Raw genomic sequence first — 25,383 nt, 5'->3', positions numbered from 1 at the left:
CTAGTACAACACTAACTCAGTTCCTATATCCATGGTCTATATAAAGTCAGTATTTGCCTACAGGGTAAGTAAATCGTCATTGATAAGGTCTCCCCAAACAGGCAATTATACACTAAAATAGGTAAAAGTAAAAAAATTGATGGCTGGCCTTTTGTGAGGTGTTTCCTATATTAAACATATTTTTTATAGGGCCTGCTTTATTCAAGTGATTCTTTCACATGTATGTAGATGGATCTTACATCTATGTTTGACTGAATTGTAGTTTTTCAAACTTATAAATATTCATTTACAGACCCTGCTTGATGAAATGTTTAAAAATGTGTTTTGCAAAATTTTGCAGAAGTCACTACTTTTATAACTTAGAGACATTTCTGCATACTTTCATGGAGCACCTAAATATCTGTGATACTTCATAATAAGAACTTAGGTTATTCACATTTTACTAATAAAAGCTGTGTAACTCGAGAACAATCTTAAGGTTTCATAAAATGAAACACAAATCCGTAGGCGTGCTGCTTTAAATGCTCTCCTGGCACGGGACGGAATTCTTGACACTACAAATGGCGTAGTTTATGTGGGATTACTTCCCCTTATCAGATGTTTACAAGGTCGCCGTAAAAATGTTAACCCACATTTATAAAGCTGGGCTTTTGGGCAAATTCCGGAAATTGACAGTTGCAACATCATGGTATCACAGTAAATCTGGTGTTTATGGTCACAGACCACAAGAATCTTCATCGCAATTCCATGGTGAGTTTTCCAAATTCCTAATTACTGCGTCAAACGGTGAAATGTCATTTTATCTACCTGGTTAATTGTGCCATTGTTTTAGCGAAGTTTTTGTAATTACATATTTAATTTCAAACGAAATCAGTGATATACCACCCTTTGTGGTTGCATATCAGGCACTTTATTATTGTCTCTTGCAAAAGCGTTCAATGTTAACAACATTGGAGGTGTGTCTCTTTTCTTGAGTGTGATTGGCTCAACTTGGAGGTGTGACATGATGCAGTGGTACCTGGTAATGTTTCACTTGGGCAGTTATACTTGAAATTTGTGGTGAAGGTAATATATATAGCCATGCAATTAAACAGTTAACTCTCAGATTCTTTGAATCGCGGATGTAAAAGAAAATCCTGTAATTTACACCCTATATATACATGCACTTTTCTTGGGACATAACATGAACATCCCATCCCACAATTAAACATTAAAAACATTATTAAAATACCATGGTGTGACCTTTGCCAAAAATAAATCTGGACCCAGCATATAAATAATGCAACATCCAAAGCAAACAAGCCAACCAACCCACATTATATTAAAAGAAACATAAACAGTTAAAACAGCAAATTAAAAAAATAATTAAATTTAGAGACAGCAATTACAATTAGACCAGAGGTAGAATACAATTAAATTATTATTCACGCCTATCAGAAACATCTTGCCTATAAAGTTTAAAGTGTACAGAGTGTTGCAGTCAGCCAGGTATGTCTTTAATAACTAAATTTCACCACTGGCATCACCAATATGTTAAAAGAACTATTTAGGAAAACTTTATAGCAAAGAATGTTCCATAATACACAAATACATGTATTTTTATACAAAATTATAGCTAAATCTTTGTAGATCATAATTACAAAGTCCCCATCCCAAACTCAAATTTCTTCATACCCCACAGTCTCTTCCCCAGTACCATCTTGACTGAGACCTTCCAGAGAATTATTCTCCCCTGGATAACATCAAATCAAGTCCCAGCCTTAAATATCTTTTAAACAGTCTTTTATTTTCAATATTTGCACTCTTTTATTTTATCTCTTATACAATGCACCCATATACAAATATTATATAATATTAGACTAATTCTGTTATTTTGCTGACAGCGCTAGCATTTCCATGTCATAATTTTAATTGATGTTTGGAAGTGTCAAATAGAAGAAGTAGAAGTAGAGTTAATGAAATTTTAAGAGCAGGATCTAAGTTGCACTTAACACAAGGTCTTGAAATGGTTTTAATCAATGAACTATGAATGCCATTGTAGTGGCCAAGCAGAGCCTTGTATTGATAAGCCTGCCTGTGTGTACTGATAAGCCTGCTTCTGGCTAGCCTGTGCATGTATGTTTATATATCAGTTATTGTCGAGTCTGTGGTTGTGAGAGTATCTGAATGAATGCAATAAAGCTATATTAAACCATCCCGTTTTGGGTCTGTTATATATACAACGCTGACAACATTACAACCATTGAAATGTTACTTTAGTTGAATTTTACAGTAATCATTAGGCCAAAACCTACTTCTCTTTTTACAGTTAGACCAGGAAAAGTGAACGAAATGTTGTGTAATATGATATGCTCTCTCATTCTATCTATTCATGTGGGTTTAACTCAATGTATAGACTTGTCTCTTTGACACCAGTTAGATAGAATGCTTTGACATTTGTAGTTAGAATAAAACTTGTGTATATTCAATGGTGTTCTGGTGATAACCCAAGACGATAGTACTAGTGATACTGTTGCTAATATCATTTGAATTTCCATTACAAAAACATGTTTATAAAAATTTAGTGGTACTGAGAAGAAAATAAGAAATGGTAATAATCAATGGTAACAGATCTGTAATACCGCTTTAATTGTAAAGTGGGATATTTCCCCAGAAAGTTATGTTTTATCAAATAACAGATCCTTGTTTTTCTAGGTGAAATATTATAAGGAGATATACATGTATAATATTGCTTGCTTCAAAATGTCCTGATATAACATTTTTTCTTCAAAAATGATGCCACATTGTTTAAAAGATTTCTATTTAATATTATATTCAATTTCCAGCGTTAGCTGTTGGAGACAGGTAAAACACATATTTTAGTTTTAATATAAGAGGAATATTATAACATTTACAAAATAAAGGGACTCCACTGAGTTTTTGACAAAGTTTTTTAGACATGATTTGACTGAAAATATTTTTTCAAGATTTTTGTTTGAATACTAGTTTATTACGACAAGGTGCAGTTGTTACATGTTTGATTGGAATGTTTTTAGAGTTATTCCCCTTTTTACTTAAGCATTTTTAACAGACAAGTGTTAACACTGCATGCTGTGCTTATGTTATATTATTACGTTTTAAGTGCCCCTGATGATCTATGTAAGATTTTCAAATTTAATATGTTATTATTAGTCTTTTGAACCTCAGTGGATCTCCTTTAAAATCAGTCATATCTAGAAGATTTTTTTACAAGTTATCATGTAACATACTATATTAAACTAGTTACACATGTTAATTTGCTTTTAAAATTCTTTCTTTAATCATTTACTTCAGTTAAAGATAGTCATATTCAAAACAGAATACAGAACAGTAATGTATACAGACTTGTAGAGGCTTACAGAACACATGGTCATAAGAAAGCCACTCTAGATCCACTGTACTTGCAACAAGAAATGTAAGATATTCTTAGATTTTATCATAAAAAACATAAAGCATTTAACAAACACATGATATAATCTTTTATAACTGACAATCATTCTTTAAAGTCTGATAGTGTTATTTCCCAACTTTGTGTTCAGCGTAGTTTAAAACGTTTAGGTCCAAAAGTTAAACCTTTACTCTGCTTGAACCCAAAGTGATTAGCCTTTGCTGCCAGTATAGAGCCAGGCCAACCTATATGTCTGTGCAGTCTGACCAGGCTCTATACTGTTTCCTACTGAATTTAATCTTTCATCTCCCAAAAATTGGTAATGAAGGGTTGCAAAAACCGGAGCTGGACAAGTCCAATATAGAATGTTAGGGGTTAAATCTGTCAAGGCTAGCAGTGGTAATGACTTGCCTGTGGCACCAGTATAGGTCCAACAGAGCTTGTAAATTCACACAGTCTGACTAGACCCTATACTGTCATCTGCTATACTGTTCCTTACTGGAATTTAGCTTTTATATTATGAACCTTTTAAATAATAAGTGACAGTTCCAAATTTAAAGCAGAACATGTCCATTTTACATATTGAGTTGATAGCAAAACTGAAGCAAGTCCTTTATTAGCTCGACTATTCGATAAGAATAAGTAGAGCTATTGTAGTCACCCGAGCGTCGGCGTCGACGTAACCACTTATGTTAAAGTTTTTGTAATAGTTCAAATATTTTCAAAGTCCATTGACATATGGCTTTGAAACTTTGCACACTTGTTCACCATCATGACCCCAACCTGTAGACAGGAGGAGGTAACTGTATCAAGCATTTTGACAGAATTATGCCCCTTTTTCGACTTAGAATTTACGTTAAAGTTTTTGTAATACCTCAAATATTTTCAAAGTCCATTGACATATGGCTTTGAAACTTTGCACACTTGTTCACCATCATGACCCCAACATGTAGACAGGAGGAGGTAACTCTATCAAGCATTTTGACAGAATTATGCCCCTTTTTCGACTTAGAATTTATGTTAAAGTTTTTGTAATAGTTCAAATATTTTCAAAGTCCATTGACATATGGCTTTGAAACTTTGCACACTTGTTCACCATCATGACCCCAACATGTAGACAGGAGGAGGTAACTCTATCAAGCATTTTGACAGAATTATGCCCCTTTTTCGACTTAGAATTTATGTTAAAGTTTTTGTAATAGTTCAAATATTTTCAAAGTCCATTGACATATGGCTTTGAAACTTTGCACACTTGTTCACCATCATGACCCCAACCTGTAAACAGGAGGAGGTAACTGTATCAAGCAATATTTTTTACTATCAAGCACTAAGAATAGTCGAGCGTTGCTGTCCTACCGACAGCTCTTGTTTTATATAAGTTACTGCAGTTCTGCCATCAACCCTCGATATTAAGTAGTGTTGGAGTTAGGTGTGAAACTTCTAGTCCTAGAATGTGTTTCATACTATTGCCGGTATGTATGGTCTTCTATAATATAGTCTTTAAAACCTTGATTTGAAAATAGCGTTACTGTAAATGTTACGGTTGTTACTTTATTTATCAGTGATCCCCATGAGCTAGCCCCTGAGAGATATGGATTAACAGAGAGTCTACAAGTAAATGTTGATGGACTATTTTTTGGGGGCGGGGCTTCCCAGTCCATGTCTGTCACAGAACTTATTGGTCGATTGGAGAAAGAATACTGTGATACAATTGCAGCTGAGTTCCAGCATTTAAGGGTAATAGTTTAAAATTGTTCTTCATATATAGATTTTTTTTAATTTTGATTTCAAACAAACAAGTAGTCTGTCTATGTTTCTCATGGATTTTCTATGTTTCTCATGGATTTTCTGTTTCTCATGGATTGTCTATGTTTCTCATGGATTGTCTATGTTTTAGTAGGGTGACAATGGGCTATTTAGGGCTTTATTTACAGGGGGTACCCGACCATAAAGACTAACAAAACTTGTTATATATCAAAATGTTCGACAAAGTCTGAAGTTCTTGAAACTGTCGGCATAAATTAGCATAAGTCACTGCGTTTTCCAGAATCCAAGATGGCCGCCAAGAAAACAAAAATGCCCAACAAGAGTTAGGTTGGTTATAGGGTGTCCATTAAGGTTTTTAATTTTGTTTTTATTGATTATTTTATAAGAACAGACATAAATCTTGACACATATAAGCTTTTTTAAGATTAATATCATATTTTCAAGATTTTTGAGAGCCGAATTTCCAAAAATGACATCAAATAATGGGGGTGGGGGTTCTATTTTTGTCTACATTTCAAGTTTTATGCAATAAACTGTATACTTTTCAGGTTTTAACTTTAATACAGTGACCATCAAATAAAAATTCAAGCAATCTGGTATGAATTTATTGTCAGTTTTCATTTTTTAAGCGTTTAAGGTAAGTAATGTAGTTTTTCTAGCCGATTTCCGAAAATCTCGCATAATTACAAGGTAAGAAGACATACAAATAACATATTCTTGGTAAGTACTGATTTTGTTATTTTACATGATTTAACAGCATTATTGAATCATATCAAGGCTGTTATTAATCCTTCCTTCATTCCCCCATAGTAAACAGGTATAGGATAATATTGAAGGGGTAATATTTACTGCTGCACCAAAAAGTTTAGTGGGAGGGGAATTCAAAATTCAACATGTGAAAACAATCATATTTAGTCCAAAATTTTCCCACAATGAATTAAAACAGGTAATAAGTGACCTGCAACTTTGTTTAATGATTGTATTTAGATGTGAATTCTTCAAAACAAAATACAGCAGAAACTAAATTTAATGTTTTTTCTTCCCTGTCAATGACATTGAAAAAGTCAGTGCACTAGTCAACGGTTTTTAATAATATCTGTATAAATATATACTAATATATCTTGATTATGATGTTTTTTTTCTATAACATTATATTTTATACAGTACATATAAATTCATGAACAAAAATCTATTCTTTAAGCAGTTTATGAGCAACTCAAGATCATATACTCTCTGGCAAAGATTTTGACGGGGCCCTTCGTGCTCTTATCATGATTGATGAAGTGTTAAGCCAGAGATTTTTGTTTCAGTTCTACAGATGGGGGCAGCAGAAATCACAGCTAGTGCCAGTATCACTTTTGCAGAAACTTCAACAACTTGATGTGAAGTCAGCTGATACAAGTCTTCTCCAGGAGACCACAGCACTTTTAGAAACCCACATGGTTCCTCTCATGGAAGTATTTCGTCACCAAGGTAGGACTGAATCAGAACGCTTCCAATTCTGGGATGACTACTTGATGAAAGTCTCGAAACCTCTGAAACTGTACCTAGCTGCTTCAAGGCATGGTCTTTGGGATACCTTTCATTACTCAAAGTCACTGCTACTACCATTCATGTTTGCAGCAAACAGAACAGTATATGCAAGATATATGCCTTATATGCTGTTGAAGATGAATCGACTGCCAGATGCCATACTCAAATCCTTCAAGAAAGGTAATTTGTTGCCAAATTGACAAAAGGAGTATTCAACTCTGTATGGATCGACTATGTCCTGGAAGTGATGGAGAATAAGGCACTGAAGTCTTCAGGTGGCATAATTGGCCTCACACACAATGACAGTGCCCTGTCTCGGTGGTTCCTATCCAGACCAGTTACAGCTAAGTATGCTGTTGAATGTTCGTCTGCTGGAAAGACTCCAACAGTGAAACATCACACAGACACACCTTTCCACATGAGTGCATATAACGAAGCTGTCAGAAACATGCTGAGTCTGTTTGAAAACCAGGTCTTCGTAGACCCCTTTTGCCTGACTGATCCACCGGATACTCTGGTAAACTTCGCTACAGGTGTTGCAGCAGAACCTGAAGTTGCTAGTAGTCTTCTTAACTGTCACTCTACTGGTATGTCGATGTTAACAGATTTCGTGCAAGACAGGTTTCAGGTTGAAGGGAGACCAGCGCCGAAGAAGAATTTCTTCGATCCAATCCCAAGGGCAAACATAAAGACCATGAGCTCAAGAAAGGCAAGGACCATTCGCATGAAAGCCAAATATATAACCGTTAATGGCGAAGAAATGTACCTCCGGCTGCTGGCAATCAACGCCTATAAGAGAGTGCCACTAGAACGTGTCATGTCATTTGAGAATGCTCCTGTCCCTCTTAGTTTATTTCATGATGATGGCTCAATGACTTCCATCAAAAAGTCTGACTTTTTGGAAAAACTTTAACAACTTGCAGAACCTGAAAACATTCCTAGAAATATGCAAAGAGTAGATTGTATTGTTTTCGATGGAATGGCAATTATTCAATTACTTCAGCCACCAACAGGTTCAAAACCTACATACAAGCAAATGGCAGACAGCTTCTGGACATATATAATTTCTGGATGTCAGCAAACAGCTCAAGTCCATGTAGTCTTTGATAGATATGAAGAAAACAGTCTGAAAATGCAGACACGGCAAAAACGTGGAGAGAGTGCTTCAGCCTCAGCCATAACAATCCAACCTAATATGGTGATTGGCGACTGGAAAAGGGTGCTGACCAGCAGCAAGTGTAAAAGCGAGCTAACAAAAATGTATACAAGGCATTTAACAGAAAATTGCCATACCCTGATTGCTGAGGGCATGCAACTGTTTGTCTCTGGTGGGTTACAGCAGAAGACTCTATTGGTTACAAACAAGGCAGTTTCATATGTTGGTGGCCTTGAGTCAAACCAAGAGGAAGCTGATAGCAGAATGTTGTTCCACTTGGCACATGCATCGGCAACATTAAGGATCAAGAGTGCAACAGTGGTAAGTCCAGACACAGATGTGTTTGTTCTACTGGTCCACCACTATGATAGTCTGGGAATAGAAGTCGTGTATTTCAAGACCGGCAGAAAGGGTTTGTACTGTAACCTTACAAGATACATACCAGTGCATTTGGTGTACAGAGCACTGAATCCCAACGAAAGAGCCGTTCTACTTCCAGTTTATTGTATCACAGGGTGCGACACATGTTCCTCCTTCCATGGAATTGGGAAGAAGAAAGCTTTCCATGTTCTGCGCAAACATTCACCACAACTGACAAGCCTAGCAGACTTGGGTCAGCTGCCAGAAATATCTTCTGAAACAAAAGCTGCAGCCATTCTCTTTGTTGGTTTGCTCTATGGGCAAACATGTTGCACATCTCTGAATATCCTACGCAAAGAACTTGTCTTGGGTAAGGTTAGAGTCAAGCCGAGAAGATTGCCACCAACAAATGACAGCATGATGTTACACTTACTAAGATGTGCATACCAGCTGTTCATTTGGAGAAATGCTTTGAACCCTCAGCCTGAACCAGATCCACTAGAATGTGGGTATGTGACTGACAACAGGGGCTTGTACTCGCCTCAACTCATGTCACAACCGTGCGCACCACCAGAGCTTTTGAGTGATATGGTATGTGCTTGTGATGACCATTGTAGTGAGGAATGTATCTGTCAGGAAAATGAACAACCATGTACAACAGCATGCAGCTGCAAGGGTACACTACAAGATTCTGATGACATCTGTCAAAATTTGTTTACAATGCTGGCAAGTGTCTCTGCAGATGATGAGATCGAAAACGACATCTAGACCTATACTACTATGATTTTTGCCTAAGCACATTGTTAATAGTTAGTAGAATATAGCTATTTGTGCTTTGTTGAAGTCTATAACTGTGAACTTTGCATAATTAAGTTGTGTCTAACAGTAAGGAGAAACATTGTTTGTACTTATATTGTATGTTCTGCCAATCTGTAGCTTTTATCCTAGTTTTGTTTATATTCAATATGTTGATCAGGATGAAAATAACCACCGCAGCTTTTAAAATGTCAAATGATGAAATGTCAGACTTGAACATTTGAGTGCAGTTGTTTTGATCACTTCATATACTAAAGTTTGGACATTGATGTGTTTTTCTGCAAATATTTGTTTTATTTAAGAATAGCTTTAGCCTGATCTTAGCCAATGGCAAGCTGTGCAGAAAATTCTTGTCAACATGCTAGTTTTGTATTATATCTACAGTATTTATTCGGAAAAGGCCAAAATCTGCATTAATAACCATGTTAAGCATAGTTTTGCTTAACAGTCATGATGATTTTATCATACAACAAGTTATGCTTAAATATGTGCTTATGTTAGCTTAACAGTGTAAAATGATATATGTTGCATTTATTCACTTTTTGTTCCGTTTGCAAATTTATATATATAATACTATACATTATAACAGTTTTTTGCAGATAAAACGCCCCAACCACATAAAGATCATAAATATTGTGAATGTTGATAATGAATGTGTTACAAAATGTTTGAAATAGTAAGTATTATATACTACTGAAGTGTTATAAGTAAAAATAAACTGCATGTATTGTCCACATCTTGAAATATTTACGAAAATATTACTCCTACCCCCTGATTTTCACGCAATTTTTGGGTATTTTTCACCAAAAAAATCGCAAAGTATGATATTAATCTCAGAAAAGCTTAAATATGTTTAGATTTATGTCTGTTCTTATAAAATAATCAATAAAAACAAAGTTAAATGCCATAAAGGACACCCTATAACCAACCTAACTCTTGTTGGGCATTTTTGTTTTTTTGGCGGCCATCTTGGCGGCCATCTTGGATTCTGGAAAACGCAGTGACTTATGCCAATTTATGCCGGCAGTTTTAAGAACTACAGACTATGCCGAACATTTTGGTATATAACAAGTTTTGTTAGTCTTCATGGTCGGGTCCCTTGTTTTTGAGGGCCAGATTGTCACCCTACCATTTTTCATGGATTGTCTATGTTTCTCATGGATTGTCTATGTTTCTCATGGATTGTCTATGTTTCCAATGGATTTTCTGTGTTTCTCATGGATTGAATTGGAAATGTTTATGGAAAGTTTACATTCAAAAGTTTACACCTTAGAAAGTAATTGTGCAACTCAACCTTTGTTCTGAATAATGGAAATAAACCATGTTGTTTAACATTATTAAAAATTATGATTTATTTTTAATCAGTTGCCCATAGGTGAAACAGGCTCATTTTGGACATTTCAGCTATAGTTCCCCTACATGTACATTGATTTAGAGATTATTATTATGTAAAGAATATCTTGTTGTATTTCTTCATTTTCTGGCATATAGACAGAGGAAGAGAGAGAATGGTTTTCTGAGGCATTTGAAACGAAACATCAAATTGATCTTACAAATGATAGAAGAATAGGCCTTGCCAATCTCATGCTTAAATCACAGGTCAGTTAATTGTAACATGAACATAATTAAGATTATAATATATAGATGGACTTCTGCAGCTTGTTGTTCATACCTGCCATTGTTCATCATCATCATCATTGTTCATCTTTCATCATCATCATAATTATTATCACCATCATCATCATCTTATTCTTCTTCTCCTTCTTCTTCTTTTTCGTCATTTTCATCATCATCATCATCATTTCAATTGTTCATCATCATCATTCATGGATCATCATTGATTATTGTGATCATGATTGATAATCATCATAATTGTTTATCATCATTCATCATCATCATTTATCATCATTGCCATTATTGATCATCATCAGTCATCATGGATTATCATCATTGTTTCAGTGCTTCATCATCATTCATCATCATCATCAATAATTTGGTGATCATGATCGATAATCATCATCATTGTTATCATCAGTGAATGACAGCATTTTACCCAAAAGATGCTTGATCGATAGTAAAAGTAAAATATGCTTTCTTGTTTTGTTATAGGCATTTGATCACTTTTTGGCACAGAAGTTTACTACATTAAAGAGATATGGGGGAGAGGGTGGTGAAAGTATGATGGCAGTATTTGATGAGATATTCAGAAAAAGTGCAGAAGGTAATGTCTTATAGGCCAGGGTAGTAAATCTGTATACATGTTGAAAAATTCCATTAGAGCAAGCAGCATTATATAATTATTATTAATAATGTTATTATTATCATAATTATTTTACTTTTTCTGTTGTTGTTGTTTACTCTGATCAGATTGCATAGCATTTTTATCTAGCTTACTTGTTGTAGAAAGACAACAACAACAACAAAATGCTCTTACATTCTTTATTTCTGACAAAATTGGTTTGTGAGCACCTGTGAAAAACACTAGTGGGCAGTATGAACTATGATCTGAGTTAGTTATTTCATGGCCTATCTGATATTCTTTTTTAAGTTCATCTTGTACATATACATTCTACATATACATGAACTTACATTTGATAAAAAATATACCACAGTTATTCAAGATTAAGTATGTACTATTATACACAAAAAATGTACATTATCATTGTTATATATGTGAAGGTCATAACTATTTGTCTTAGTATATTCTTACTTTTCTATTCACTGTTTCAGCTGGCATAGAGGAAATAGTGATCTGCATGCCACATAGAGGGCGCCTTAACTTTCTTACATGTCTACTTAATTATCCACCAATTAGAATCTTCCAAAAGGTATATACATGTAGTTACAGAATTAATCAACATGCTTGTTTCCATCATGGTTGTAGAGATTAACATTCAGTTATTCATGATTAGATGCTTCATAATCTGATTTGATTCGTACATCACTTACTGTTATAAGAAATGAGAAGTTTTGATGCATTTTTCCCATCATTTTTGCCTATCTACTTGCATTCTCCAGTCTTAAATAAGATTGATTTTGCCAGTAATGTATTATGTCTGTTTCAGAATTTGATCAAATTTCTCAGAGTTGACTAATTCAAAGTTCAAAATGCTATTTAAAGTCTTTATACCACAATATTACATCATTCATGAATTATTAAAAGTAACATGTCATAAATTATTTCTTACACATTGCTTGTAAGTTTTAACAAAGTTAATGTACAAATCTATAATTATTTCAGGTTTCAGGTATATCAGAGATACCTGAGGGATCAAAAGGGACTGGAGATGTAGTGTCACATTCATGTAAGTTATTGTAATGTTAAAATTATTTGTCATGTCACATTATGCCAGTTACTTATAATGAAAGTTTCTTATTCTGTACCGTCACATTTTTGAAAGTAATAATAAAGTCTCAATAAGCAGAGGATATTGAATGTATTTACAAATATAATATTCAATTTATCATATATACAAATAAGATCTGTTTACAGAAAATAAGAGCCATTTTCTTTAAAGGGCTTAAAGGTGTGATGCTACCATGTAGTTTGCCTTTACTCTATGTTTGTGTAATGCTTATGTTGTCACATCAAAATATATATGCAAAGCCGATTCTTTTGTATGGAGTCACAATAGATAGCAGGACTGGTAAATGATAATACACATAATTTATATTACATAATATAAGTTATTATAGCGTTATATTTATGTTAGTTAGTGTACTAACATGTTCCTGCACTTTTCTGTAATGATGTGTCTCTAATGTCAAATTTTTGCCAGTTATTGTAATGTCATAATCGTATATGACTCTGTTTTCTCTTTTTTAACCAAGTTAAGTAGCAAACAAACAACTTTGATGATTGTGTTTTGTATAAATATCTTTCTCCGATATGCTAAGGTGTTATGATAACAAGTTTGAATTAAGTTTATTAGGTAATGTATTGAATTTTACAGATACATCAGTAGATCTGGAATATGAAGGGAAGAAATTGCATGTTTCATTTCTACCAAACCCATCACATCTTGAGGTAAATATGATTACTGTTGTTTATTATTTCCTCTGTTTAAAATAACCTCTAAAAGCCAAATAGAAAATTTGAAACATTTTCTTTGAAATGGTAAAGCTTATATTATGTCTCCTTAGATGACAAATCAGTCAAAGAAATTAATGTCCTTTTAATAATTGTATTTTCTCTTACAAAATTGTAGGCAAATAATCCCGTTGCTGTTGGAAAGTGTAGATCTAAGCAGCAGACATTACAAGAAGGAGATTACAGTAGAACTGGAGAGTCAAAACAAGGGGACAGAACTCTATGTCTACAAGTTCATGGTGATGCTTCATTCTCAGCGCAGGTAAACTGTCTCTGATTCTTTCTCTTTTTATATGACAGGTTGAAAAAGGGGACATATTATGGGAACCAGCAGGTGGGCAGGTGGAGTCCAATTTTGTCCGAAGCATATCTCATACACACATGGAGGAATTTTAATAAAACTACATAGAAATGTTCACCACTATGAGAAGCCATGTCACAAGCATTGAACCAGGTCTCTAGGTCAAAGATAGAAAAAAGAAAATATGTAAAGGGACCTGCTTGCTTGCCATACTTCTTATCGCTCACAAAGCTTTTGTGACAGGCGTATTTTGTGACAAAGTCACCCTTGTTCTCTATGTATAACTGTGATGTAATACTTATTCATTGGGTTTTTTTTATGATACTAGAATATTACCATTTTGTACAAGGTTTGCTGTATTGGTTTCCATAAACAGTTAAACGTAAACTCTTATAATTGTTATTTAATACTGCCGAAGAAAACTATGTACATCTGAAAATAATACATTGATTGTAGTCAAATCAAATTGGCTAAGAAGCGAGACTTCAGATGTAGGATTCCAGAGTTTGGGTTGTTTTTTATTTTCGCAACATAAGAACCAAACAGTTTTTTTTCCTATCACATTTAATTATGGATTGATTTCAACAGTAATTCTGACAGATAGTTGAAATATATTCCAAAGTAAAGATTTAAACAAGTTTTGAGAAATATACTCTAATATGCATAAAAGCCCAACTTACATAGGTTGAATAACAAAGCTACAAGAAGCAGGCACAAAGTCAGCATATTACGTTCACTACACGAGACATGAACATGAATACATGTATTTAAGGAAAATAACATTTAAGAAAGAAAAAAAAACAGAAACAGCATTACACATTGTACTAAGTAACATAAACATAGAAACTTAAAGCTTAAAAAACTTAAATATTTGATTTAAAAAGGTAAAGTGTCAATGATATTTTACATGTATTTCAAGAAAAAAAGTATTTGTTTAGTAATAATAGGTTAATTATGTTTCTTTTTACTTTTAGGGTATAGTAGCAGAAACATTTTGTATAGCAGAATGTCCACATTACAATGTTGGTGGTAGTATTCATTTCATAGTTAACAACCAGATAGGGTTTACAACAGAGGCTGCTAGAGGGAGGTAAGTAAGATATCTTAATGTATGACAGAGTTATGCCAGCCTGTATATTCATGTGGTAATTGTGCCGTCTGACAAACTGTACTTGCAGCATGGTCTACTTAACTGCTTGCCTACTGAATTTGCAGCCTGGTATGCTGAACTATGAAATCTGATCTGCCAACCTATTACTGTTTGCTGCAGAAATATGTTAATATTTTGAAATTCCAAAAACTGCCAGTCAATAGTTCCAAAATAGAGGCTGATCTAGTCAATTACTCTAATACAGAAGATGTATGGTTAAGACACTGCCTCAATTTTGCACCAAGCATAAAGCTTATATATTAACAGTATGAATTTAAAATGTTACAGTATAGCATGTATTATACAACAATAATTCCAAATTAAATGCAGATAATTATATAACCCACACAATCATGTTCTCAGAGAAGTATATTGGAATCAGCTTGTCCATCTGTTTGTACGGCCATCTACTTTGTTTGTCTGGAGCATAACACTGAAAAACTATTTGAGGTATCAACTTGAAACTTCATAGATGGATAGATCTCATTATAGTGAAGTGCAACATTTGGTGATTAAACTGTCTTTTGCATGATTTTGGAGTTATTGCGCTTTGTAATCATTCATAACTTTTGTCAGATGCATACCGGGTAATTAAATTTTTTTATTGAGGTATCATTTTGAATCTTCATAGGCTGATAGATCTCATTTACATGAAGATGGTATTTTTGTGAGCTTAAAGTGTTTTAATCAAGTGAGTATCTTTATTTGCATGTCTGTTTATTTTCAAATGTTGTACTTATTTTCCTCAGATCTTCCCAATATAGCAGTGATTTGGCAAAAATAAATGGATACCCAGTTCTTCATGTTAACGCTGACTTCCCTGAGGTAAACTTTATTCAATTTTATATGTTGTTTCAATTTTATGTTAACTTTTTTGCATGTGAGTTAGGTTCACGTTGTATTGATTTTTATAGCAAAAGTGTTTCACATTAGAGAGAATTTTATTGAAGTAGAAGAGTTTTCACAGGATAACTAAAAAAAAGTACATTTATAGCTATTTTTTTTAACTTGACAGCACGGTAAAAAGCTAAGTATATTCTAATCTAAATTTAGCTATTAAATATGCTAGGTAAAAGAAATGTCCCTAAATCTATAGTACCGTATATATTTTTCTGTGTTATTATGACACTTTAAATAATTATTATAAATTCAGTAAGTTACTACATGTACTACATTGAAATGAGCTCTTTTATTTTCAAATTTTGCTATTATTTTGTAGCCATTATATATAATATTAGCGTGAAAAATGGGAGCTCTGAAGTTTGTTTTCAGTCTGTATCATACAAAATTTATGTTACTTATGTATTTTGGTATTTATCACTGAAAGGTAGAACTGGCCTATTCTTTATATCAAATAGAAGTTAGTCAGTGTTGTGGTGTCAAATTATTCTATTATATTGAAATCAGCTCATAATTATGCTTGTTGTTAACAGGATGTTGTCAAGGCTACGGCAATCGCTATGGACTACCGGGAAAAGTTCCGGAAAGATGTGATCATAGACTATATTTGTTTCCGGAAATATGGTCATAATGAACTAGATGACCCATCGTTCACACAGCCTCTCATGTATAAAGCCATCAAAAATAGAAAAAGCATTCCAGATTCTTACGCAGACGAGCTTGTTGTAAGTTTATCACTGAAATTAATCTTACTATTTATATATATTTAAGAATTTTTTTTAAAGCTTTTAGATAAAAAAGGAAAATCAAAAAGAAGATGTAAAAAAGAATAGGAAGAAGTTGAGAATTTTATTCTCCCATAACGGCCAGCTTATCAACAGAATTCCTTTCTATTATTACACTTCACAATTGCAAAGAAATGAAATAAATGAATGCTTTTTTTTTGTTGCTATTTTATTGATATTTAGATTATTCAACCACTATACTTGTATTTATAGAATAAGAAAATTTAAGCAATAAATTACTTCCTTTTAGTATTCTTAACTTGTGTCATGTCTAATTATGTTTCTATGGGATAGTTAGAAAAAATCACTTTAATTGTCGACAAAAGCAATGCAGCTGGTCCTTTGTACTCAATGACCATTTTGAAATCCTCCCAACGATTATCTTTATATAATAATGTTGTGCTCAATGACTTGTCTTACGGGACCAGCAGCAATTCAAAGACAGCAAATTTATTGTACTTTTATTTTATTCTTTGCATTGTGAAGACTGATGGTAGATGCTCATCGGATGATTTGAGTCAGGTACAGCAGGCCTGGGCACAGAAATTAGCAGCAGACTTTGCAGAAGTTAATTCTAAATCAGTACAGGTATAAATATATATATATATCTTTCTTAAAGTTTGAAATTCAGAAATTTTAATATTGCAGTAATGCTTTCATTTTGATTCAAGGTTGAAATTTTTCACATTTATGATGTATAAAAAGTGATTAATATTTTGATATCCAAGATAAAATTTGATATTTTGATATCTAAGATAAAATTTGATATCTTAGATAAAATTTATTTCTTTTCCAACACTTTATATGTTTTAAAGAATATTACATTACTCTCCATTCAAGTTTAATTCAAGGCTTAATTCTTACTAAGTTAGAATAAATAAAAAAAAAAAAACATTTATGTTAAATGTTTGTAAAATATTTTTTGAAAGACATTGATAGCTTTTGTCATAGCTTTTGTCATAGTAATGTACTTGTATGATTCGAAATTATGATCAGTGACTTTAAACCACTACAACATCTACTCTAGAACACACATGAGATTTATGAAATTGTCGTCCGAAATAATTAATTATTATGATACTTTTAGGCAATATACTCAAATATTTTTGTAATTTTTTAACAGCCATACGATCTACAGCGACAATGGAGTGGTTACAGACAAGCACCAGGGGAGATAACTGTATGGGCTACTGGTGTTAACGTAGAAATTCTGAAATATGTTGGTGCAAAATCAGTCACCTTACCAGATGACTTTGTAAGCTTTATACTCTACACTGTTGAGAAATTCTTTTTCTATGCAAATAAAAAAAAAATCTACTTTTTAACCTGTCCAAAGGTTCACCTTTGGATAAAGATTATATATTTGTATATAGAAAACCATGTCATTGGAGGCCTTTGTTTTTTAACCATTACACCAATTATAGTGTAAAATTACTCTTTTTCCGAAATTGTTTCTATATTCAGGTTTTGCTGTACCAGATACCGGAGCTCAATTTTTATTATGTAAATAGGATCATTACACACAATCTATTAATGACTAGCCTTTTCAGAATGTCTTGTATAATCATACTATAGTATTTCATGATGATTTTAAGATATTTGTGGACAATAGATTAATTATATAGTTTTACTTGGTGTTTTATTTTGAAGTAGATACATGTATACTCATAGAGCACAGTAAATGGTTTCAAAGAGTAAGATGGTCTAGTTTCTCTAATGAAACCAAAGGTTCATTGGTTTTTAGTATTGAAATTGTACAAGGCCATGTTTTGGTAGGTGACACTAGTTACACAAGGAAGCAGACTTTCTTGTTATTTAACCCTTTTTTCATTGATTATTTTAAATATGTCAATCTTTCAAACTGGGCAAAATCATTTATCAATTTAAAAAAAAAGTTTCAAAATATGTCCGACAGAATAGTGGACATCGTAGATCATAATCAGACAGCATGGTTGTTCTGGCTGATCTTGGTCTACTCTCATTGCAGGGCAAATTCTGTAGCCACCAGCAGTTATTGGTTAAATCTATACCTAGCTTTTATAACAATCAAATGTGAACAAAAACATTAAAAAGTTTGATTTATTTCTTATTTAGAATGTACATCCTACTATTGGTAAAAATCACTGTGAGAGACGTGTACAGAAATTAACAGAAGGAGCTGGTCTTGATTGGGCCGCTGCTGAAGCTCTTGCATTTGGTTCGTTGATGCATCAAGGCAAGTCCTATTGCTCAAAGTTAAAAATTAAATCATTTCTGAAAAGAAAATCACATAAATAGCATAGGAGATTTGAAGTGTGTCTTATATACTGACCTTTTTGTTTTGGTCACTCATTGATTGTCATCAGGATAACAAATTATGTGTAAATCTGTAAACCAGAAATTTGTGGAGAAAAACTAATTTGAGATATAGACTTTAGAAAATTGACTGTATTGAATTATTTTGAATGTGTGTGCTATGTCAAATGGTAACAGGTTCAAATTCTTAATGTCCATATTATATTGAGGTATGTGGACTCGTGCATTACTAAGTTACTCAATATATATATATATATATATATACATGTAGTTTAAAGCTGCACGCCTCCAGATGAGCAAAAATATTTCGATAAAATCAAACCTGAGAAAAATGTACTAAGACTTTAGGAAAAGCATAAAGATTCAAAATTCTGGTAATAATTTACATGTTATGTGCCATTAATGACCGATTTTTCAGTATTTATAACTATATTTCTACTGCGTTACTAACGCAGTAAGGGCTATTTCTGCATATTTTGACCTCTTTATGGTAATTTACATGGGTTGAAAGTGCCATTGATAATGTGAAAATTGCATTCATTTGGTAAGGCCACAGTATAATACTTTTAAATACATTTTCAAATTTTCATGAAAATAAGTATCAATCTGGAGGCGTGCTGCTTTAATTGACAGTACATTGTATTTTTAGTTCAATATATATTGTAATAATTCTCAGTTCAATTAAATGATTCTTTTGTTCACATGTTCCTATTCAGGTTTTAATGTGCGAATAAGTGGCCAGGATGTTGGCAGGGGTACCTTTAGTCATAGACATGCCATGTTAGTGGACCAAATAACTGATGAAATATATGTGCCTCTGAATCATATGTCACAGGAAGGACAGGGTTACCTTGAAGTACGTACCATCTCCTCTTCCTTTGACAATTATTTTTTCTTTTCAAATATTTAACAGTCAAGTGCTTGATTTTACTTTGAAATATTTTATATGGTTGTAACAACTTTGTGAATAATAAGGAAATTGGTATTTATTTTGAGTGTGCGGTCATAAAATAATGGATAGTTTGAGTTTAGATTTACAGTTATATAATCAGAAAGGTCATAGATCTGAGTCATTAATTATGAAACATCTGAAGGACAAACCATGCACTTTTATATGGTACCGGTATATAATTAAAGAAAGAAATTTTAAGATAAGGTAAACTCCATTCAAGGGAGGACAAGATTTACTTTTGGTTAATTTATTTGTAAATTTAATTAATTGTATGCCTACGTTCCTTTCTAAATATATAATATTATTGTATATTTATGCACATGACTAGGTTAGTAATTGTTTCACTAGAAAATATTGTGAACCATGTTAGATTATCAATTGACAATGTCAAAATGACAATTAACTTCTTGACTAGGTAGCTAACAGTGCATTAACAGAAGAAGCAGTATTAGGATTTGAGTATGGGATGAGTATTGATACTCCACGTTCACTAGTCATCTGGGAGGCACAATTTGGGGATTTCTTCAATGGGGCCCAGCCAATAATTGATACTTATATTACCAGTGGAGAAAGTAAGTACATAATTTCATATGTTTCTAATGTTTTTTACTTAGTGTGTCGCCTTGAAAAAGGCGACATATTGGGGTTACTTTTGCCAGCGGTGTCTGCGTCGGTGTCGGCATCCCCTTAAGCTTGTCAGGAGCATAAGTCAGTCATTATAAGTCGGATTGACTTCAAACTTGGTATGCATGCTTCTTATAATGACCTGAATAAAGTGCACAAGAACCGGTACTCTGCACTTCTTAATTTTTGAGTTATTGCCTTTTGTTAATTTTCATACTTTATTTTTGTCCGGGCCATTTCTCCTAAGGTATAAAAGCTATGGACTTGAAACTTCATAGGATGATAGTGTTCATTAAGAAAAAGTGCAGTGCACAAGAACTGGTGCTCTGCATTTCTTATTTTTTGAGTTATTGCCCTTTGTTAAATTTCATACTTTATTTTTGTCCAGGCCATTTCTCATAAATTATAAAAACTATAGACTTGAAACTTCATAGGATGACAGATGTTTTTGATAAGAAGTGCAGTGCACAGAAACTGCTGCTCTGCATTTCTTATTTTTTGAGTTAATGCCCTTTGTTAATTTTCATATTTCATTTTTGTCCTGGCCATTTCTCCTGAACTATATTGTTCACAAGGCAAAACATCGGACTCGCGGAGTTCTAGTTCTAATGTACAATGTATTTGTGTTAAAAGAGTATGAACAATGAATTTGTATTAATTAAAGGATTATTGCATTGAATCGCTTAACAATATGTTGGCAATTCTTTTGCCTTTTGTTGTGATGGTTTACTTCAAATATAGTTATATAATTTAAGTTGTCTTTTATGAAAATTCTTAAATTAATTAATGGTTGCACAGCAATATGATAGATATGATGTCAAAGGTCACAGTGCTATTTCTCCTAAAATGAATTAAGAAATTTTGAACTGATATTTTCATAATCTCAGCATTTCCAGCAATAGGATATATTCATGCATTCTTGAAGAATTACCTGCAGTATCTCAGTACACCTGTGACTGAAATTAACATGTTAATGCAGGTGTTTTAAAGTAAATTAAAGCTATAAACTGATTATCACTATGTTACAATGTTCCAGGCATCATGGCTGCGTACAATCAATCCTGTCTGTAAAAAACAATTTCAGGGAAATAGAAAGTGGTCATTTTAAACACATTGTCACTTGAAAAAGGTGGTCTTATTATTTGATAATTGGACAAAAGAGAAACTTAAATGTTGACATTTAGTGGCACATTTTCTACTCATTATCTTCATTGGTAAAAAGGTTTCTAGCACAGATTTTATTCTGATCTGATTAAATTATCATGACTAAGAAGAATACTTTTATCATAAAATCGAAGATATCTGAAGTATTTTAAAGAAAAAAATATAATTTTTTTATAGATAAGTGGCTGCTACAGTCAGGTCTTGTCATGTTGTTACCACATGGTATGGATGGCGCCGGACCAGAACACTCTTCATGTCGTATTGAGCGATTTCTACAAGGTTGTGATAGCAGCGAGACCTCAGCAGACGGCGATGATATTAATATTCAAATTTTGAACCCAACGACACCAGCCCAGTATTTTCATCTCCTCAGGAGACAAGTAATCATGCATTTATCGATTGTAACCTTAAACCCGACAGGCATGGGGAAGGGCGTGGGATAGGGAGTGGGGGAAATGATCTGAGTTTGCATTTTCTGTCTTTCCCCACATTGTCTCGTCAATGTGGTGGTTTGGTTCTACAATAACTAAGAATATGATTGTCTTACTTCCTGTGTAGTTAAACTAGAATATTCTCAAAAGTCAGGACACAACATTTATGCAGGTCTGATATTAACCCAAACTAAAAGAATTATTTTGATTCTGTAAAAGTGAAGGACTTAATAAATTTGATGCTTCCTGAATTTGGACACACAGTAACTGTAAGAATGGTTAAGTACTTTAATTTCATTCTGTTGTATATTTTTAGATGATTCGTAACTACAGAAAACCTGTCATTGTAATTGCACCAAAGGTATTACTACGCTTACCAGCAGCTACATCTAGTCTTTCTGAAATGGCTCCTGGAACTACTTTCAAACCTGTACTCGGTGATCTCAAGGTCAAAGGTGAAAAGGTCAATAAGGTTGTTTTTTGCTCAGGAAAGCATTACTACACCATGTTAAAAGAAAGAGACGCAAGAAATATTGATGATGTGGCTTTGATAAGGCTTGAGGTTTGTGGAAATTTTTTTATACTTTATATAGAATTTGCTTATGTTGTTAAAAAGTAAAAAGAAAAATAGTTTTGTTTTCATAGTATTCATTGTATTGTCTGAGGCAAAGTGTCAAATGTTTTACTTAGTAAACTTCCTTACAAATAAGCTGACTTTGTTACAGGTAGAATTATATAGAACATTTTATTTTGTTCTTTCTTTAAATGTTTAACACTTAATCATCACAATGATAAAATATCGTAAATTTATGATAGAAATAGAGGATATTAAATGAGTGTAAGTTTGTTTAATACTGAATTTATTGAATGAGTCAAATAAAATAATATTGTGCGAGCCTCCGTCAAGCATAATATTAGTTTATTCAAGGAGTTCAATATACGAAGTTAATATTCTATTTATCACATACCAAAATTAAAGACCATTTGCAGTGAAAAAGAACCAGTTTTCATTGACATGCCTATTATATAATGCAAACATTTGGTGTATATATAATGCAAATGACGTCACATCAAAAAAAATAATTTTTTACGCAGTCGCAAAATCTGCACAGGTGTTTGAAAAATATAGTTGTACAAGATTGTCATGAAGTTGTTTTATTCCTCATAAAATAAAAAAATGTGGTGTCCACTTTTTCCTGAAATAATGCATGCAAGGGGCACCCAGGATCTTCCCCAGCAACAACGTTGTTGCCATATGATTATTACTGTGTCCGTGTGACTTAAAATCTAACAACAAATAATATTAAAAAGATTTTTTCAGAGTTTGTGTCCATTCCCTGTCGCCGAGTTACAAAATGAAATGAAAAAATACCCTAATGCTAAAGGTAAGTTCACACTTTAAAATCAAAACTTGGTTTCATTTATATTTATTTTCACATTTATTACCTTCACCATGGTTAATTTGTTTATACGGCTTTAAATTAAGAATTGTCTACTGTTATTGTGAGAAGATTTGATGTTGAATTGTTCCAATTCCAAAGACGACAGTATAGAGTCTGGTCAGTCTGCATGGATGTGCAGGCTGGATTTGTGCATGCTTTTAGAATACAGGGATACATAGTGTATTATTACTGCTGGTAATCAAAGAGTCAGTACACTCCACTTGAAAAGTTTATTATTGTATAAATTGTTTAGGCAAAAGACCAAAGTGATTTCTGTTGTTAATTAAAATATTACATAAGTTTATACTTATTTCAAATTGGCATCAAATTAAAGTTGTAGCTTCATTATTACATGTTGTCTTAAATTCAATTTTTTGACAAATGATTTGTTTTCAACAGTAATAACAAACAGTAATTTCAAACTTATTTAACAAATTAAAACAGTCGGCAAAGATTATTAAATAATTTTATTCCAGAATATATTTGGGCACAGGAAGAGCATAGAAATATGGGTGCTTGGTCATTTGTTTCTCCCAGATTTGAAAATCTAGTTGGATGTAAGGTAGGTTGTAATCTTGGTTAAAATACAAGCCATGAGGGATGTTATAAGGAATGGTTGTAAGTTCAATTATCAACATGTATTAGCTAGGTAAGATACAAGCCATGAGGAATGTTAAAAGGAATGGTTGTAATTTACATTATAAACATGTTATCAGCTAGGTAAGATACAAGCCATATGGAATGTTATAAGGGATGGTTGTAAGTCTGATTATTAACAGTATTAGCTTAGTAACATTAAACTCCATGGTATGGAGTGATCCATACCATCCCTAGTTGTGCCTTTCACCGGCACGTTCTGCTTCCCTGTACAAAATGGCCACCAGAGCTATAAATAGAAAAATCTTGTCTGGCTTGCGCAGGTCAAACTGCAGGTGGGATTTTAACCAAAATTTGCAGGATTGATCAGTACCATACCTTGTTTGGGAGACATGTTTTTGTGTCTAGTTGTCTTTTGCATATCTCATAAGTGCTTCAGCTGATCTATGTAAGAATTCAAATTTTAAGTTTTAACCCTTTTAGACCTCAGAGGAGTTCCTTTAATATGCTTAATGTATATTCAAACTAAAACTGGTTCAAACTGAAACTGGTTTCATAAAACATTCTATTATTATTATATTTACAGTTGAGATATGTTGGTAGGGATGTATTGGGATTACCAGCTGTAGGTATAGGACATATTCACAAGATGGAGGCAGATAAACTCATCACTGATCTCTTTTCATGAACAAACATATTTAAGTGTAATATTAGTGTGAATTATTTTATATCAATTTGAATTGATCATTGTGTAACAGGGTGTTATTATTGTGAAGAAATTTTCTCATGTAAATGGTAACATAATGTAAAGAAATTACTTTTTATTCAGATTTTGAATGAGATTATGTACATGTACCTGTTTGAGTTGGTCTAGGGATTTTATGTTTTGATTGTGGCATGCATGTAATGAATTTGTTAATTGATGATTTTTTGAAAAAAATATGTTTAATTTAATTTTTAAGACTTAATGAAAAACTATTGTTAATCTGATGAAATGAAATGCAATTTATGAAATATACTGGTAACAGATTTGCACGTAGCTTCCAATTAATGAAATATATATTTAAGACAATTTTCGGAGTAAAATCAGATGCAAGTTTGCTAAAAAATAATGCATACATGAATGAAAATTGTTTCTTTGTAAGTTTGTGTTGTCAGTTCCATTGTACTCAAATAATGGACTTGTCCTACTATGAATAAGGAACTATTCCAATGTTAATCTAAGGGGTTTCTTGACCAAAGTGCTATAATTATGCAGCCAGCAATATATAGCAGATCAGACCTCACCTGTGTTTGAACCCTACACCTGCTGTATTTGTTGCATATAGACGAGCAGGGAAGAGCTCTAGTCTACAAATAAAGATTTTGTTCTGCTTTGTATTTTGAACAGTCGATTTTGCATGCTAGGGATTATAATTTTCAGATAACAAAATTAATGTTTAGAATTAAGTTAATGAAATAAATCATATTTAGCAGTTCAGAGTGTGATCAAACAGCACATATGCTGTGGTATTAATTATAGACTTGTTAAATACTGTGATATTTTTGTATATGTTTGTAATTTTGATAACAGAAGAGAAAATTTAAATAAACAAAGGAAAAACATAAAAATAA

General features: G+C 32.8%; 1 protein-coding gene across 1 annotated transcript; it reads left to right on the top strand.

Moving 5' to 3' along the window:
* The first annotated feature begins 564 nt into the window (after window positions 1–564).
* On the top strand, window positions 565–25,368 carry LOC132729562 (2-oxoadipate dehydrogenase complex component E1-like). Its single transcript, XM_060715344.1, has 22 exons — window positions 565–750; window positions 3,313–3,433; window positions 4,969–5,143; window positions 10,530–10,637; window positions 11,148–11,259; window positions 11,769–11,866; window positions 12,280–12,343; window positions 12,992–13,065; window positions 13,247–13,390; window positions 14,404–14,519; window positions 15,329–15,404; window positions 16,013–16,204; window positions 16,751–16,852; window positions 17,388–17,519; window positions 18,359–18,479; window positions 19,276–19,415; window positions 19,927–20,083; window positions 21,477–21,679; window positions 22,047–22,292; window positions 23,052–23,115; window positions 23,649–23,734; window positions 24,356–25,368. The coding sequence occupies exons 1-22, from the start codon at window positions 573–575 to the stop codon at window positions 24,455–24,457; spliced, it is 2,811 nt and encodes a 936-aa protein (XP_060571327.1). The 5' UTR covers window positions 565–572; the 3' UTR covers window positions 24,458–25,368.
* Window positions 25,369–25,383: the final 15 nt, after the last annotated feature.

Source organism: Ruditapes philippinarum, unplaced genomic scaffold, assembly GCF_026571515.1.
Source record: "Ruditapes philippinarum isolate M1 unplaced genomic scaffold, ASM2657151v2 ctg9_1_1_1_1, whole genome shotgun sequence".
NCBI lineage: Eukaryota > Metazoa > Mollusca > Bivalvia > Venerida > Veneridae > Ruditapes > Ruditapes philippinarum.
This window is presented reverse-complemented; position numbering and strand designations above follow the sequence as displayed.